Source organism: Amblyomma americanum, chromosome 6 (assembly GCF_052857255.1).
Source record: "Amblyomma americanum isolate KBUSLIRL-KWMA chromosome 6, ASM5285725v1, whole genome shotgun sequence".
Lineage (NCBI taxonomy): Eukaryota > Metazoa > Arthropoda > Arachnida > Ixodida > Ixodidae > Amblyomma > Amblyomma americanum.
The window spans coordinates 119,400,149-119,416,329 of NC_135502.1; the positions used below are offsets into that span (position 1 = coordinate 119,400,149).

Below are 16,181 nucleotides of genomic sequence, written 5' to 3' on the forward strand. Positions count from 1 at the left end.
CAGCTTCCTCCCGGTTTACTGCCTGTTAACTACTGGGTAACTACCGGTTAGCTACAGTTTGCGGGCACTGGTATACTATGCCGCAAAATCCATATTTTAGAAGCGAAAGCTTTTCCTGCTTTCGTCGGAGCGATTTGGCCGTCACCTCACGTTTGATCTTGAACGTCCTTGCTGCGCCGCTGCCATAGCAACCCAGCAAGTGACTTCGCCGCGCCGCCAAGCCTAGTCTTCGCCGTCTCTGCGCAGGGGCTCCACAGCCGTGCAGCGGCTGCTGCCTGACCACGTTATCTAGCCGAGTATCAGCTGGATAAAAAAATATTAGCTGTTGCTCAACTACTGCTGAACCTTGTCAGAGAGCGAGAGCTGTGATGTATCGTGCAAGCAGACGCGGCTTAGCGTCTGTAGCGTTGAGTGCGTTCCGCACACTGGATGAGCAGTGCACCCAACCTGCCACCCTGGCAGGTGGCATTTGAATTAATGGCTGATCGCGAGAGGTTGGTCAGGCTGCGGCCTATTGCTGCAGTGCCGCGTGTCTGCCACAACGTTGTCAGTGCTAATGCATGCAGCCCACATCTTTCTCTCACCACCATCACGTACCTCAAAGCGCTATTGAGGCGCCCACTTACACAGGTGGCCAGTTATATGCGCCCTTCCTTTCCACAAAATCACCAAGAAAGTTGTCAACGCCAACACCAATGAACACAATGAACGCCGACGACTTTCGCTTTGTTAGCTGAGCTAATCCGAGAAAGCTTAATTTTGATGATGACTTAGTCTTCTCTGTAACACCTGGTATGTGTTACTGCTGTTATCTGTATAAGAGAGCCCAGAAAAATTCAAACCTTTTTCTTTTGCATTTGTTTATTGATGTTTGAAAAAATGTTGTTAGCTTGCATATAAATAAGCTGCGAGGAATATAAACTTAAGGGGTGTCTTGATCACGTTTTCTTTAGGTTTTTAGGTTTTCATTGACTAAAATGTGTTAGAGAAGTTGGTAAAATTGCACAGTAGGAGGCCCCAAAGCGCGGCAGTCAGGGAGACTTCCTATAACCAAATGTCTCCGCAATTGGTATACCGCCAGTTTTCACTCGGACTCACAAAAGGGACGACGAAAGGCGCGAGTGGACTACCTGCGCCGCACACACCGACAGGCACGAAATGCTGTATACGTCGACGCAGCCATGTACCCCAATTCCACGAACGCGGTGGCGGTAGTTTTGGACACCAACTTCAAGGAAATCGCCAGCGCCTCTCTACGCAACTGCTCTCCCACAGTAGCAGAAACGGCCGCAATCGGTCTCGCCATCCAGCACGGCGATACCACGCGAAACGGACTAAAAATTGTTACAGACTCCCAGTCGGCGTGTCGGCTCTTCCTCACTGGCAGACTTCCACACTCCATCGCTCCCATTCTGACTACCCCACATGTTAAAAATTCCACATGCAAGCACCAAATCACTTGGGCTCCTGGGCACGAGGGGCTCGAGGGAAACGAGGCCGCGGACAGTCTAGCTCGAGATACACCAACCGAGCGACTAACCTCCCCGACGTCACCCCTCTTCCCTCTATGTACGGCGAACGCCTCCTCCTTCTCCGAACGCAAAGACAAGTCTATCCCCCACCACACTCGAAGCTAACGGCGGCAGAGGCGAGGGGCTGGCGACAACTACAGACGAACACCTTCCCAAACCTACACAAATACCATATCATGTTTCCCGATAGATACGACGGAATCTGCCCCTGGTGTGGCGGAATTCCAACAACATACCATGTAACATGGGGCTGCTCCGGTAGCAAGCCCCCCGAACTAGACAAACATCAATCCGAGGAACAGTGGGAGTCTGCCCTGCTCAGCTCCGATTTGGTGACCCAGCGTAGCCTGATATCCCAAGCAAGACCAACTGCGGTGGACTTTGGGGTCCTGAAATAAGGACTCCACCCAAAATCTGTTTTTTCCCGCCTCTTTATCCTACCTTTCTATGAATAAATGTTTTCTACTACTACTACTACTACCGCCAGTTTTGAACACTCGACTTCCAAACTTAGTGATGATGCCAGAGACAAAGCATTTTTCATAAATATATTTTTTCGCGCTAAGCGGGCAGCCTGAGTCCAGTAAGGTAGATAACGCGGTCAAGATTTTGAGCAAACCCTTCAATCCCCAGTAACTTAATTCCTCTAAGGCACTCATTTAGTCACAAATGGATATGTTAACATTTGCATAAATTACCATTCAAGTTCATTGGCTCTTCATTTCGTAGTGACATATCTTTCCTTTGTCTTTTCTTTGGTTCACTTGTGCTTCGTTTTGTCGTTCCTCGGCGTGTGTGAGTTTTCTTGCGCTAAATGTTTCACCATGCCATCTTTTTTTTTTACAGAGCAAGGGATACCTTATAAAATGGAAAGGATATTCCAAGTGGCATTGCTCCGTTGAACCAAGAAAACTCTGAACGGCGCCTGTCTCCGGGAATTTAAGCACCCAAGCAAGCCATCGCCACAACGACTGGAAGCTGCTGCTGAGGAATTAATTTACGCTGTGCAAAAGAAACTTTCCAACAGCCGTCGATCCAGCGGGCTTGTCAAGGTGAACATAGACCTGGACATCTTTAGATGGGTTTTCAGTAGGAAAGGAAGGCCGCTCAAAAGGGGTTGGATTGTTTGCAATGAGTCAGACTTTTCAAAGCTGAATCTTCCCTTTGGGTGGCATACTCGAGAAACGAAACTTGGCAGTGTAGTGGCAATTGAGTTCCCAGTGCGTGTGAAGGCTGCTGTGACACGACAGAAAGCTTGCAAGCTCTTTCCAAACGGCTATCTTGTGGAAAGTCTGCAAATGTTCCTTGTGTCGAAGGTTGTTGCATGCAGAACCTAACCCACAGAAATAGTGAGCCTTCCGCCTTTCACCTATATGTTGCCAGCAAACGTTTTGGAACTTTGTTTTTTTTTTTCGATATAGTATTGATTCTTGCATTTCAATTTGTGTTGTTTAGAATTTCTTAAAAATGAGTTCGGGAGCTTTGCGCTTAGAGATTTCTGAATGTGCAATTTCATTTACATTGACAAATAAGACAGTTCTGGAAATCTTTAGCAACAAAACGGTTTTGAAGAAATCTTATTTTGAGACAATAACATCCTTTATTCCACTTGGCATGTCCATCCCAGAGAGTTTGAAGGTTGCAGTAGAGACAAGATTTAGAAGCCTCTGCTCCTCGGTAGATACTCAGTACAGAAAAATTAATGGCCGAGCAAAAGAGGGGTTCCTTAAAAAAGAGCGTCATGTAAAAATTCCCTTCGATAAGGAAAGTTCTGTTCAAAATTCAAATAACAGTATCAAGGACATCATTATTCAAGCTTTACAAGAAGTGAAGCGAATGGACGTCTCTTTCTGAACTGCGTAAGTCCACTCAGGATTTTGAGGCAAAATGCCTTCAGCTGCAAAAAGAAAACAAAAGCCTGTCATCACAGGCAAAAAACTGCCGCTTGCTCAACAACTGCGGAAAAAGGGTCGGGGAAGGTTCGAAAAGCACCGATAGAAGAAAGCTGCATTCTGTAGGCCACGTGATAGTTCAAGGGCTAGAAGAAATTTTGGAAAGCTATGGCTTGGACTTATGCCAGTTGGTTGTAGAAGACCTTCGAGGGCTACTGCACAAAATTACTTTTTCTGACATTGACGGAATCTCCGTGGAGCGAGGAATCAAAAAAGAATACCGCAGTAATGGTAAAACTGACTATCAGGATCTTTCTTCCCCCGAGAAGAAAAGCGTCCGTGCAATCACCGCGCTCTTAGACAACCACTTTGTAAGCAATGTTTTTTGGGAAAAAATGTCTTCAGCTGTCCCTAATTTACCCTCGCTCCGTGTCATCAATTCATACAGGCAAAAACTAGACGAAAGCACTGCTGTGTTTAAAACCCTAGGAGAAGCAGCTGGCGCTCAGGTGTCTTTTGTGCACGAACTTGAAACTGCCGTTGCGGAGTACGCAGTGAATAGAGGTATGACAGGAGAACAGCTCAGGTCGCAGCCAATTTTGGTCAAAATAGAAGGAGATGGCTGTGTAGTCAGCACACGAACAAGCTGGACAACTCTATCTTTTCTCCTGATTGACAGCAGCCGGAGGCTGCAGAGCCATACCTTACATCGCCTGCTCGCAGTCGTCGAAGTCTCTGAAAACTATTTTCAGATTAGAGAAAGTTTGAAGGATTTGATAGACGAAGTTAACAGTGTTGTGAAAAGGGGCAGTGTCAGCTTGGAAGGACAGGAAGTTCCCGTCATAGTCTGTCTGGGCTCAGATCTAAAATTCTTGCTCATGGTTCAAGGATTGCAGTCAGCGTCTTCTAGGCACCCATGTCCTTTCTGTCGTATTAATTTAAAGCAACGAAGCAGAGCTGGGGCAAACACAGAGGAGTGTAATAAGCCGCCTCTTCTGCGCACTCTAAAAAACATGAGGGAGGACGGCATTGTTGAAGAATTCGAATGAAAGTCGTTCCCCTATTCAACATTGAACCTGCATTTGTGGTTCCAGACATTTTACACATGCGCATTAGAGTCGTTAATCGCCTGGTTGATGGATTGATTGTCGAAGCAATGGACAAAGACAACCGCGATACAGTTACGAACTTAAACACCAAGAGCACTCACCTGGAAGCAATTGTGCAGGCAATTAATAGCAGTGGTGTAAAATTTGAACTGTGGCAGGACGAAAGAAAAGGAAAAAACTTCACCTGTATTCAAGGAGACTCCTGCGAGCGCCTGCTCGAAATGCTGCCCGAGAGGCTCACTGGAAAACTCAGCCCGGAAACAGAAAAAAAAACCATCTCAATTTGGAAAATGCTTAATCGCATTTTTGATCATTTTGAACATAACACGACCGGCGAAAGCATCGAGCAAGAAATAGCCAAATTCCATAAAACGTACTTAGAACTTGGAGAGCGAGGGCATAAGGGTTACGGGGCTGAAAGAATGACGCCATATATGCATATTCTTGTCTGTCATGCCTCAAATAAGCATAAAGAATTCAAGTATTTGGGGTGGTTTTCGAGCGAAGGCATTGAGAAAAAGAATGATATTCTGAAGCATTTGCATCATGCAAGATACAATAAAGGAAATGCGGCCGCCGATGCGCTGAAGCTGGCAAAACGCCTTGAGAATAGCGCGCACGTAACAACAAGGCGAGCGTACAAAAAACACGATCGTTCATACTGGGTTGAGGGTATGATTGAAGAGAGTCGCACAAATAGGGCTCGAAGCGCTCCTGAAATGGAGCGCGAGGATACACCTCCCGCTTGCATCGAGGATATGGACGCGGTTGAACTGCGGACCGAATTGAAAGCTGCTGGCATTTCAACGAATGTAAAATCAGTTCCCAAACTGCGTGAAATGCTTCGCAAAGAAAGAGAAAAACGATGTTTTCAGCAGCCAACTTGACTTCTATTAGCAAAAATTGCCTGCAAATAGCAATTGCCTGCTCGCGATGTTCCACAAGTCTGTATGCCTCAGTTTTTATCATTTCTTACTTTTTTAATGAAATATTCATCAAAAATTTTTGTAGTGCAGTATGTGCACACTTGCAGCTTGAACAGTTTACTATGTCTCTTCACTCAATGCTAAAACTCGGATTCTCGCTGGTACGACTAAACGAGAGTGAAATGCTTTGTTTGTGCTTGTGGCGACTTATATGTGCAGTAAATGTTCTTCGTTCTTCGCCGTATTTGTGATAATCTTCCTTGATGTGCAATATTTACACGCTGTATCTGTATTCATGTATGATATGTTTATATTTTTTGTATCGCGCCACGCTGTGTTGTTTTGTGTTTTTTGGGTTTCATCAAGATTAGGCCAATTGTGTTTTATAATTACTGCAGTGCACGCTTGAAATGCCTTCGCAGTGCACCTTTGGCTGCCTATGTTCCCTGCGAAACGGCGCGGTTCATGTGGCTGACCTCATTGTAGCGCGAATGTTGCACCTCTCCTTTCCTCACAACCAGCCTAGTGATGTGTGGCGGTTGCAAGTGGTACACGTCTATGTAGAAAGTGTAAAGTTTTGCCATACTTAATATTTACTACCGACACTTTCTCAAGCTGGTTCTGTGCATAAGTGCATTGTGTATTTCTAGCAAACTGTCGAAATGTATCGTTTAGACTTTTTCTGCGCCATGATGTGATGCGATAATAAATGTATTCTGTCATGTCAAGTAAACTGCCGCTTTGATTTTTTGTACGAGTTTTTGTAGCGATTATTACGGCAGCATTTCGAGCCTTCAACGTGGCGGTGCCGTGGTGGTGGCGGCACCGCCACCCTGTGGCTGCGTTGACACCCTGTAGATGCGCCGCCACCCTGTCACGTGGTTGGTCACGTGGTGCGGCTGATCACGTTGTTGGTCACGTGACCAAGTTCCACTCGGGCAGCTGTAGCTATCGCGTCACTCCAGGTTTAACCAAAGCTAAACCACCGTTATTTTTTTTTGCAACTTGCACAAAAGGACAGGAACAAAGAATTGAGCAAAACACTCAACAGGTTAGGAAATTCGGTATGCTGAAGAAGTTAAACTGAATGTACGCATTGTTACATTTAATTTTCGCTATTTTCAACTTCACTCCTGAACCTAATATGGCCTCCTTTTGGAGATTCTCATTTGCGATGGCATGTTCTATCTGCGGCCGCCTCAGCATTCACAGTTGACGGCGAGGGGACCGAATTCCCGGGGGTATTCAGCGTCGGTCGTAATCGAGTCACGTCACCATGCTGGTGAGTAACGTCATGTAGATCCGGGCGTCAGGGTACGTTAGTAAATTTCAGTTTTAACATAAGTGATGTGTCTCCACTTGGATCCCAATTTAGATCAGTTACGAAAAACAACAGAAGGAACGAAGAGGACCGGGTGGGACGCATTGCTGCCGTTATATGATCTCTAATCGTCGTTGAAACATTTGTCAGGCAGTGCTTTCAAATACGTGAAAAGGTATGTTTGGCGCATAACAGCTCCAGCTGCCGCTGAGTGAGTTCTTACAACGTGAAAAAAGCAATGCTTGCTTTCCGATCCCTCATAGTTATGTCACACCCAAAAATAATTGCGGAATCTCCTTCATCACGCTTTTCCATAAGCCGTATAATATTTCCATGCGTTTTGGTTCATGGTTTATCGTCCCAAAGCGACTCAGGCTATGAGGAACGCCGTAGTGAAAGACTCCGGAAATTTCGACCAGCTGAGGTTCTTTAACATGCACTGAAATCGAACAGTACACGGACCACTAGCATTTCGCCTACATCAAAATCCAAGCGCTCCATAACGATCGCAAAGTACAACATTGATGACTTGACTACACAACTCCTCATTGCGGCAGCACTATGAGCAGTACTTTTGAACAAAGAAAAGAAATCGCGCTGAAATTAAGAAATTTGGGGAACACTTAGCTCCGCCTTGTTGGTATGATGCTATAGCATTAACAGGTCTTTTCTGCGGCTTGGTGTCCTCTGCATATTTTGTATTCGAAATTTCAGGCTATTTCTCATGGTCTCATGACGTAACATTTAGCCCGGCGAGCAATGAGCACTCGACCGTATAACCAGCCAACAGCCACCCGCCAGTGCACCTCCCATCTCGGACATGTGACGGCGCTTGGTCATGTCACCAGGTATCGTAATCTAGTATCTTTACCCCGCTCAGCCACAGCGTTTAATGCCGGGATGCATGAGACGTTTTTACGGCGTGAGGCCGGCGAATTTCCCCCGATGGTGAGCGCCGCCACCAATGTGGACCTTCCAGATAATTTTCGCACGTCGTCCGACGACGGTTGATGAGGCGGCGGCTGACGCGAGCGAATAGGTGCGCAGAAAGCCCGCTCTTTTCCGATATCACTGCTTGCGCACGCCGCCGTCGACGAGGCCGCCATGGCCGACGAGCACGTGGCGGACTTAGGGGGCGGGCATGGAAACGTGACTGTCTTGAAGATAAACGATTCATCAAGCATAGCATGTCTTTTTTTTATGGGGACATGAATTACTGTCGTATGAAAATGGGCGCGCGCGTTTCCTCAAGGCCGGTGGAAGAAAACCACGCGCGCAAAAAGCCTGTGTTGTCTCGAGCGTGTGGTTCTCGATATCTGGACATGTTCATGCGGAGTAATGTGATGAAAAAAAAATCCGAGGGATCTGGTTGCATGTTACATTCTCGAATTTCCTGTTTACATTATCCCTACGTCATAAGACAGGCCGGTGATCAGCCATGGAACTTAAAAGCTTCACATCCTGAGCCGGCCCTCGCCCTCCTAACCAAGCCAAACTTGCGACAAGCCAAGTGGGAGCTCCGCGTTTTTGCGCCACTGCATGCAATGGACTCTACCGTGGCGCGCGCGCGCACACCCACACACTCAGCCCAACACACACACACACACACATGCAGAAAAAGGCAGTGAACTAGGGCGCCAGAAAGTCACGTGCATGCAGGTACAATTCCTATACAAGCGCATCCCGAAAATGGTTACACGTTTAAATGGTATTCAATAATTTGTACGCTGAGCAACCTGTCACCATACTTGTGTATAAATGCAGGAAACACATGTTGTGTGCAAGCAGCCTAGGTAAAATGATCAGCGCCGTTCGTAAGTAGAAGGCAGCATATTTTCATTTTTGCGAAAGCATAGCAGCTCATAAGGAGGAAAATCAGGCGTTGTCCTCCCCAGAGGTTTGGAAAAACCACGTGACCTAATCAGAAAAAGAAAAAATTAAGTTTCGTAAATAAAATACTTTCCGAAGTGGGTTCCGCACCCAAGAAGGGAACCCGCCGCATTGGATCAGTGGATAGGGCGCGATGTCAGTGCACGCTAAACATCTCCAGGTGGTCTAAATTATTCCAGAACCCTCCACTACGGCACCTTTTCCTTCTTTTTTTTTCACTCCCTCCATTTTCCCTTTACGGCGTGGTTCAGGTGTCAGCTGATATGAAAGACAGATACTGCGCCATTTCCTTTCTCAAAAAACCAATTTTCAATTTTTACTTTCAAGGTTAGTTTCTAAAATTAGTTTTGAGGAAAGGAAATGGCGCAGTAACTGTCTCACATATATCGGTGGACGCTCGAACCACGCCGTGAGAGGACTGACCTATGGCCCACTTGAAGGTCAAAACCGTAAGCACCGCGAAATCGTTACGAGGTAGCATAGTGAAGCTTTCGCATCAAAAGTGAAGGAAAATAATGTTGCCGGACGTGGCAACTGCTATCTAATATCTTAACCACCCGGGCTGTAGCCGGCGGAGGAGAAAGGGAAATGATATCGAGGAGAAATATAAAGGGGAGCGATAGCAAGGAAGCACAGGATCGAGTATTCGGGTGTGGCTCAATCCCCGGTCCGCTTTCGAAGGGGGATGCCATTCACATACCTGGCTTAATATCTCATATGGGCCCTTGAGGCTTGGGTGTTACGCATATTTTTGAAAGTATGGCGGAGTGCTTGGCGTAACGCACTCTGGCACAGGTCAGCCCGGTATTGCACTGCCTCCGGGATTGGCCCGTGGCCTACGGGCGATTGCGCGCGCTTTTCTTCTGTCTCTTTACTCCCATCTTTCACCTCCTACTATCAGCACGCAGGCAGCTGGGCGTGGCTCCGCATTGAGCCAGTAAGCAAGCCCGTGCTTTTACTTTCGTCCTTCTGTCGACAACTCAACTCAACTCGAAAAAAGGAAGCACAGGGGCTCGAGCTGGATTTGGGTATCGTCGCCTTCATCAACTTCCATTCGGGCGGCGTGAACTGATCAGCTTGGCTGGCCATTGCATTAGAGCAGCACGCCATCGCCGCAGCCGAACACCACGCTGCAAGCTTTCTCCTTCACAGCTCGTCAGTAGACTTAATTGTTGTCCGTAATTTTTTTCCCCGTTGCGAAAAAACTTGACAATTATGGTGAGTCAGGTTATAACTGCAACCTCTTTCGAAAAAATAAAAACACTGACGTGTAAACAAATGCGCAACACAAGGTTCTTACTGATGCCTATACGGCCGCTAGTTCTGTTCTGTCACCAGTCATCAGATTTTCTGCACAGCAAGACACCATTGACCATGAAGACACAGACCGTCCCACGGGGAGAAGTTGGGTGCAGCGCTAAAAAAATTCTATTCCACGCATTATGCTCTGGACTCACTGAGTGATAGCTGGGCCTTGGCACAATCCTGGAACGTTTAGCCATATCTTGTGTGATGTGCATATATACCGCCAATAGTTTTTGACAAATGGCCCCTCAAAGTCGGACAAAGACGGGGCGTGTACACCGCTTCAACCCCAACCCGACTTCTTTCTTTTCTTGCACCGCAGTAAAGGAACAGACTAGGGGAGCCGCACAGTCAGCCCGTTTCGAACACGCAGTGTGAAAAAAAAAACAGAAACGCGAAGGGTGCCCCCCTCCCGAGGAGCTTGGCTTGAGGGGAGGACACACAAAGCGGACAATGGGCGAAGCTTACTAGCGTCTCTCTCTCAAACCGGGAGGAAGAATGTAAGAGAAGGAGGAGTAGCTCAACTTCATGCGGCCCGTGGTGGCTGCGTTGTGAACTAGGAGCGGATGAACCAGAATCCTGGCCATGACTTTGCCATTGCACCAACTGTTCTTTGTTCTCAGTTCTGACAGTACGTGAGATATTACTTGAACTCTATGCCTCGCGGTCACAGGCAATCGTGGTCAGCAAGTCCTGTCGCGGACGCCAGTTTGTCAAGATATCGTGGGCGGCTGTGGTGTTGGCTGGCGCCGAAGTTACAATTAATCGGGCCAACCTGCCCTCCACTGCACTCTCCTTAAGTTCTGAGGGGCAGGAGCGACAAAATTCTCCACCCCGCGTGCGAAATATTGTGATTCGACTGCTGACCGGCGATAGGGGCCACGCCTCATTAGTCGTTGACCGGAGGCATGAGGCGTAGGCAAGTTCCGTAGCGAATTGATTTAATTAGGCTGAAAGGGGGTTTAATAGCTCAGGCACCACCAGAACCAGGAAGGCAGAACCAGGCGCAGAACGATGCCTTCTAGGCGTCCGCAGTTATTCTAGAGCCCGGCAGCAGCACGCGCTCAGCGATAGCACTGCCGCTACCTCGTTGTCACATCTTCGTCTTTACAATGGCCCCCGGGGATTAAAGGAGCCATCCTGGCGACTCAAGGCGTAGTGCAGTTCAAGGGGTCATGGTAAGGCTTGAGGCGACTGACATGCACCGTTTCACGGCCACGACGGCGAAGGTCAGAGGAGGGTGTCAGTGGTTCGACGACATAGTTCACAGGGGAAGGTTGAGAAAGAACACGGTAAGGGCCTTGATATTTGGCTTGGAATTTGGACGACAGGCCAGGAGAGCCAGCAGGGATCCAGAGCCAGACAAGTGAGCCGGGGGAAAGGGGTACGTGAGTTTGACTACCGGAAACCCGACGCTCTTTTTGTCGATTCTGGTCAGTGGACGTGAGGGAACGGGCGAGCTGGCGGCATTCCTTGGCATACTTGGCAATTTCAGAAGCAGTTGCGCAGTCAGATGCATCAAGATGGTAGGGAAGAATGGTGTCAAGCATGCTTGTAGGTTCGCGGCCGTAAAGAAGAAAGAACGGAGAATAGCCTGTGGTGGACTGGACGCCGGTATTATATGCGTAGGTGACTAACGGAAGAACGAGGTCCCAGTTGGAATGGTCGGGACTGATATACATGGTGAGCATGTCACCGAGTGTCCGGTTAAACCGTTCGGTGAGGCCGTTGGTCTGAGGATGGTACGCTGTGCGGGTTCTGTGAACGATGCGGCACTCTTGCAGAAGCGCCTGGACAACCTCGGATAAAAACACACGGCCGCGGTCGCTCACAAGCTCACGAGGGGCGCCGTGGCGGAGAATGAAGAAGGCCACGTCTCGCGCTGTAGCCGCCGGAAGAGCCGCCGTTTCAGCATAGCGCGTGAGATGGTCTATGGCGACTATAACCCAACGGTGACCTGAAGGGGTAGAGGGCAGAGGCCCGTAAAGGTCGATGCCGATGCGATCAAAGGTACGGGCAAGGAAGGATAATGGCTGCGATGGGCCAGAAAGGCGCAGTGACGGAGACTTGCGGCGTTGACACGCAATGCATGAGTGAATGTACTTGCGTAAAAAGCCATACATTCCACGCCAGTAGTACCGGTGCCGAAGTCGAGTGTAGGTTTTCAAAACACCAGCATGAGCAGTCTGGGGGTCGGCATGGAGAGAGGCGCAGACTTCAGCTCGTAGTTGGCGAGGGATTACGAGGAGCCATTTTCGACCGTCGGGCATGTAATTGCGACGATAGCGGAGACCGTCATGCAGAGTGAAGTGGCGGGCTTGTTGCCGAAGTGAGCGAGAGGCAGCTGCCGTAGGGGGCCCAGACAGATGGTGCACGAGAGATGAAATCCAGGGGTCCTTGCGCTGTTCCACAAGCATGTTTACCGGGCGCAACGAGGACAGCTCGGAGTCAATGCTCGAGATGGTCGCAGTGTCGGAAGGCAGCGAGACCTGGAGAGGGCGTCAGCGTCAGAGTGCTTACGGCCAGAGCGATAGACGACTCGAATGTCGTACTCCTGAAGGCGCAGAGCCCAGCGGCGAAGGCGACCCGATGGATCCTTCAACGATGACAGCCAGCACAAAGCGTGATGATCGGTGACTACGTCGAAGGGGTGGCCGTAGAGGTATGGTCGGAATTTGGTTATCGCCCACAAAATGGCCAAGCATTCTTTTTCTGTGACGGAGTAAATGATCTCGGCCTTGGACAGCGTGCGGCTCGCATAGGCGACAACGTATTCTGGAAATACAGGTATTCGCTGGGCGAGCACAGCACCAATGCCCACGCCGCTAGCATCCGTGTGTACTTCTGTCGGGACGTTAGGGTCGTAATGGCGAAGGATGGGAGGTGAAGTAAGGAGTCGACGTAGGGTAACAAAAGCTTCATCGCACTCAGAGGACCATGATGACAAGGAGTTCTGGGCTTGAAGCCGCGTCAAAGGCGAAATGATTGTAGCGAAATTTCGGATGAAGCGCCGAAAGTAGGAACAGAGGCCAATGAAACTCCGCAGTTCTTTGAGAGTAGAGGGCTTTTGAAAGTCGGCAACAGCGCGAAGCTCTGCCGGATCCGGAAGGATGCCCGCTTTGGATACGACATGGCCGAGTACGGTCACTTGGCGAGCGCCGAAGTGGCATTTCTTCAAATTTAGTTGCAGGCCGGCGGCGGTGAGGCAGGTCAACACTTGGCGCAGACGAGTCAGATGTGTGAAGAAGTCGGCCGAGAAAACAACGATGTCGTCGAGGTAGCAAAGACACGTCTTCCAGCGCAAGCCGCACAAGACGTTATCCATCATGCGTTCGAATGTTGCGGGGGCATTGCAAAGACCAAATGGCATGACGTTAAATTCGTATAGTCCGTCGGGCGCGACGAAAGCAGTTTTTTCACAATCGCATTTAGACATGGGGATTTGCCAGTATCCAGAACGCAGATCCAGGGACGAAAAGAATTCCGCACCTTGCAGACAATCGAGGGCGTCATCGATGCGTGGTAAAGGATAAAAGTCTTTCCTAGTTATTGTGTTTAGCCGGTCATAATCCACACAGAATCTTATGGAGCCATCTTTCTTTCGAACCAGCACAACCGGGGTTAAGGGCTGTGCGACGGCTGTATAATCCCACGCTGAGCTTGTCGTCCACTTACTCGTTGAGGACTCGACGCTCTGTCGCTGACACGCGATATGTGCGCTGTCGCAGAGGTGGATGGGAGCCGATATCAATGGTATGCATGGACATGTGAAGAACGCCAGAGGGGAGACTGGCACGCGTCAAACGATGAACGAAATTGGTGTAACTGGTGGAACAGCTGGTCACGGTAGGGAGAAGTGAGATCTTGATCGATGGCGCTATACAAAATGTCAGAGGGTGGTGGGCGTGACAGGGGAACAAGAGTAAGAGAGTCCAGCGATGGCGAAGAGCAGTTTCTCGGTCGTCGTCAAGTTGCAGAAGTTCATCCGGTTCGACGCACCCAAGGCATTCACCATGAATCAGGGTCACTGGAGATGAAAGAGGGTTGCTGACGAGCATGGCTGTCGTTTTGGAGGTCACCGTGAGGACAGCGAAGGGTAGCGGCATGTTCTTGCGGCGAAGAAATAACTCCGAGGGGGCAAAGAGTACAGTTACAGCAGGTTGGTTGCGTGGTGAGGCGCACGAGAGGGATACAAGGACAGAGGAATTTGCCGGGAGCTCGACATCGTGAGACAGGTGTACTTTGGCCGGATATTCAGGAGACGGTGCGGCCGGGTAGGCGTTGGGCAGGGCAGAGAAAGTAACTTCGGCGTGGGCACAATCGACGACGGCGGAGTGCTCAGAAAGAAAGTCCCATCCTAGAATTACGTCATGGGAGCAAGAGGAGAGGATCAGGAATTGAATGATGTACCAGACGTCTTGAATAACGACTCGCGCGGTGCAGGTTGCGAGCGGCTCGACCTGTTCGGCGGTAGCAGTGCGAAGAGAAACTCCCGAAAATGGCGTCATGACTTTCTTCAGTTTTCGACGAAATTTTGCGTCCATAATTGAGACAGCAGCTCCGGTGTCCACGAGAGCACAGGTTGCAACACCTTCGACAAAAACATCAATAACGTTTGTTGGTGAGAGCAGAGGCCTTGTAGAGTTCCCAGGGGACGCAGCTCTTGCCTCGGGAACTGCGCTCATTAGTTTTCCACAGCGGAAGGGCTGGCCCGACGGCGCATAGGAGATAATGAACGGCGCCGCGGAGAAGAGGAACGGTTAGAGGTGGCAGCCTGGCGGTTGGTGGAGAAGGCGGGAGGCACTGGGTCCGCTTGCGCGCGGGGCGGCTCTATGTAAGACCCATACGCAGATGGTGGCAGGACGTCAGCAGGCGAAGAAGGACGTCTGCGGCAGTAGCGGGCTACATGGCCGGCGAAGAAGCCGCAGGCAAAGCAAATAGGCCTATTGTCGCGAGTACGCCACAAACGACCGTAGTGCGAGACTGCCGGCGTGAAGCAAGGCGACGGTTGTGCCACCTGAGCCCGATACAAGAAATCAGGCGGGGGCGTCGAAGGTGGCGGCGCTTGAGTGGCGTCTTGAAAAGGGCTCAAGGGATGGGATGGTGGTCTGGTAAGAACGGTGGCGTACGTAAGAGGGCCAGCCACAGGTTGCTGGGGCCGGGGTGGCAGGGCCTCCGCGACTTGGGCTCGGATCGTCTGCTGAAGGGTGGGAGACAGCGCTGGCGGGGGGTTCCGAACTCCATAGATGAGCGCTAGTTGGCGTGCGATCTCCTCTCGAATGAACTTCTGAATGTCATGCCTGAGCTGCTGCCCTCCTGCGGTCTCGACATCAGCGGACAGGACATCGGCAGGCTGTACGGTGCGACGAGTGAGGACGCGTTGCTTGCGGAGCTCCTCGTAGCTTTGGCACAAGCTGATGACGGAGGCCACGGTGGCCGGCTGCTTGGCTAGAAGCATTTGGAACGCATCTTCTTCGATACCCTTCATGATATTTTGGATCTTATCAGCCTCGGTCATATCGCTGTTCACGCGCTTGCAAAGATCCACCACGTCCTCAATATAACTAGTAAATGTCTCGCCAGGCTGCTGAGCCCGTTCGCGTAAGCGCTGTTCGGCGCGAAGTTTGCGCACGCCAGGACGGCCAAATACCTCAGTGAAGCTCGTCTTGAACGTGGACCATGTGGCGATATCGGCTTCGTGGGTACGGTACCAGAGGTTGGCGACATCAGCCAGGTAAAAGATGACGTTGTTTATTTTCATGGCGTCGTCCCAGCGGTTGTGCGTGCTGACCCGCTCGTAGGAAGCCAGCCAGTCCTCGACGTCAGAGTCGCCGAGCCCACTGAAGACAGCCGGGTCCCGTTGTCGAGTTGTGCTGGAGCAGACAAGCGGAGCAGCCGGTGGCTGGGGAGCCAGGGGAGCGTTATTCGGCATTGCTGACGTTACAGTGCCGCTGCGGAGCTCCAGGACGGGATCAGGAGCAACCTCCACCACTTGAAAGGGGGTTTAATAGCTCAGGCACTACCAGAACCAGGAAGGCAGAACCAGGCGCAGAACGAGGCCTTCTAGGCGTCCGCGGTTATTCTAGAGCTCGGCAGCAGCACGCGCTCAGCGATAGCACTGCCGTTACCTCGTTGTCACATCTTCGTCTTTACAAGGCAAACAACAACCAACTATTACAATGTGCCCGACAAGGTAGCACCGTACA

The 16,181-nt window shown here is 50.1% G+C and overlaps 1 protein-coding gene across 1 annotated transcript; it reads right to left on the reverse strand.

Annotated features, from left to right (window-relative positions):
- Positions 1-14,659: 14,659 nt before the first annotated feature.
- On the reverse strand, positions 14,660-15,907 carry LOC144095482 (uncharacterized). Its single transcript, XM_077629210.1, has one exon. The coding sequence runs from the start codon at positions 15,905-15,907 to the stop codon at positions 14,660-14,662; it is 1,248 nt and encodes a 415-aa protein (XP_077485336.1).
- Positions 15,908-16,181: the final 274 nt, after the last annotated feature.

What these genes read in the sequence shown, in the direction of transcription:
- LOC144095482 (XM_077629210.1), bottom strand. Translation starts at nt 15,907, where the DNA reads ATGCCGAATAACGCTCCCCTGGCTCCCCAGCCACCGGCTGCTCCGCTT.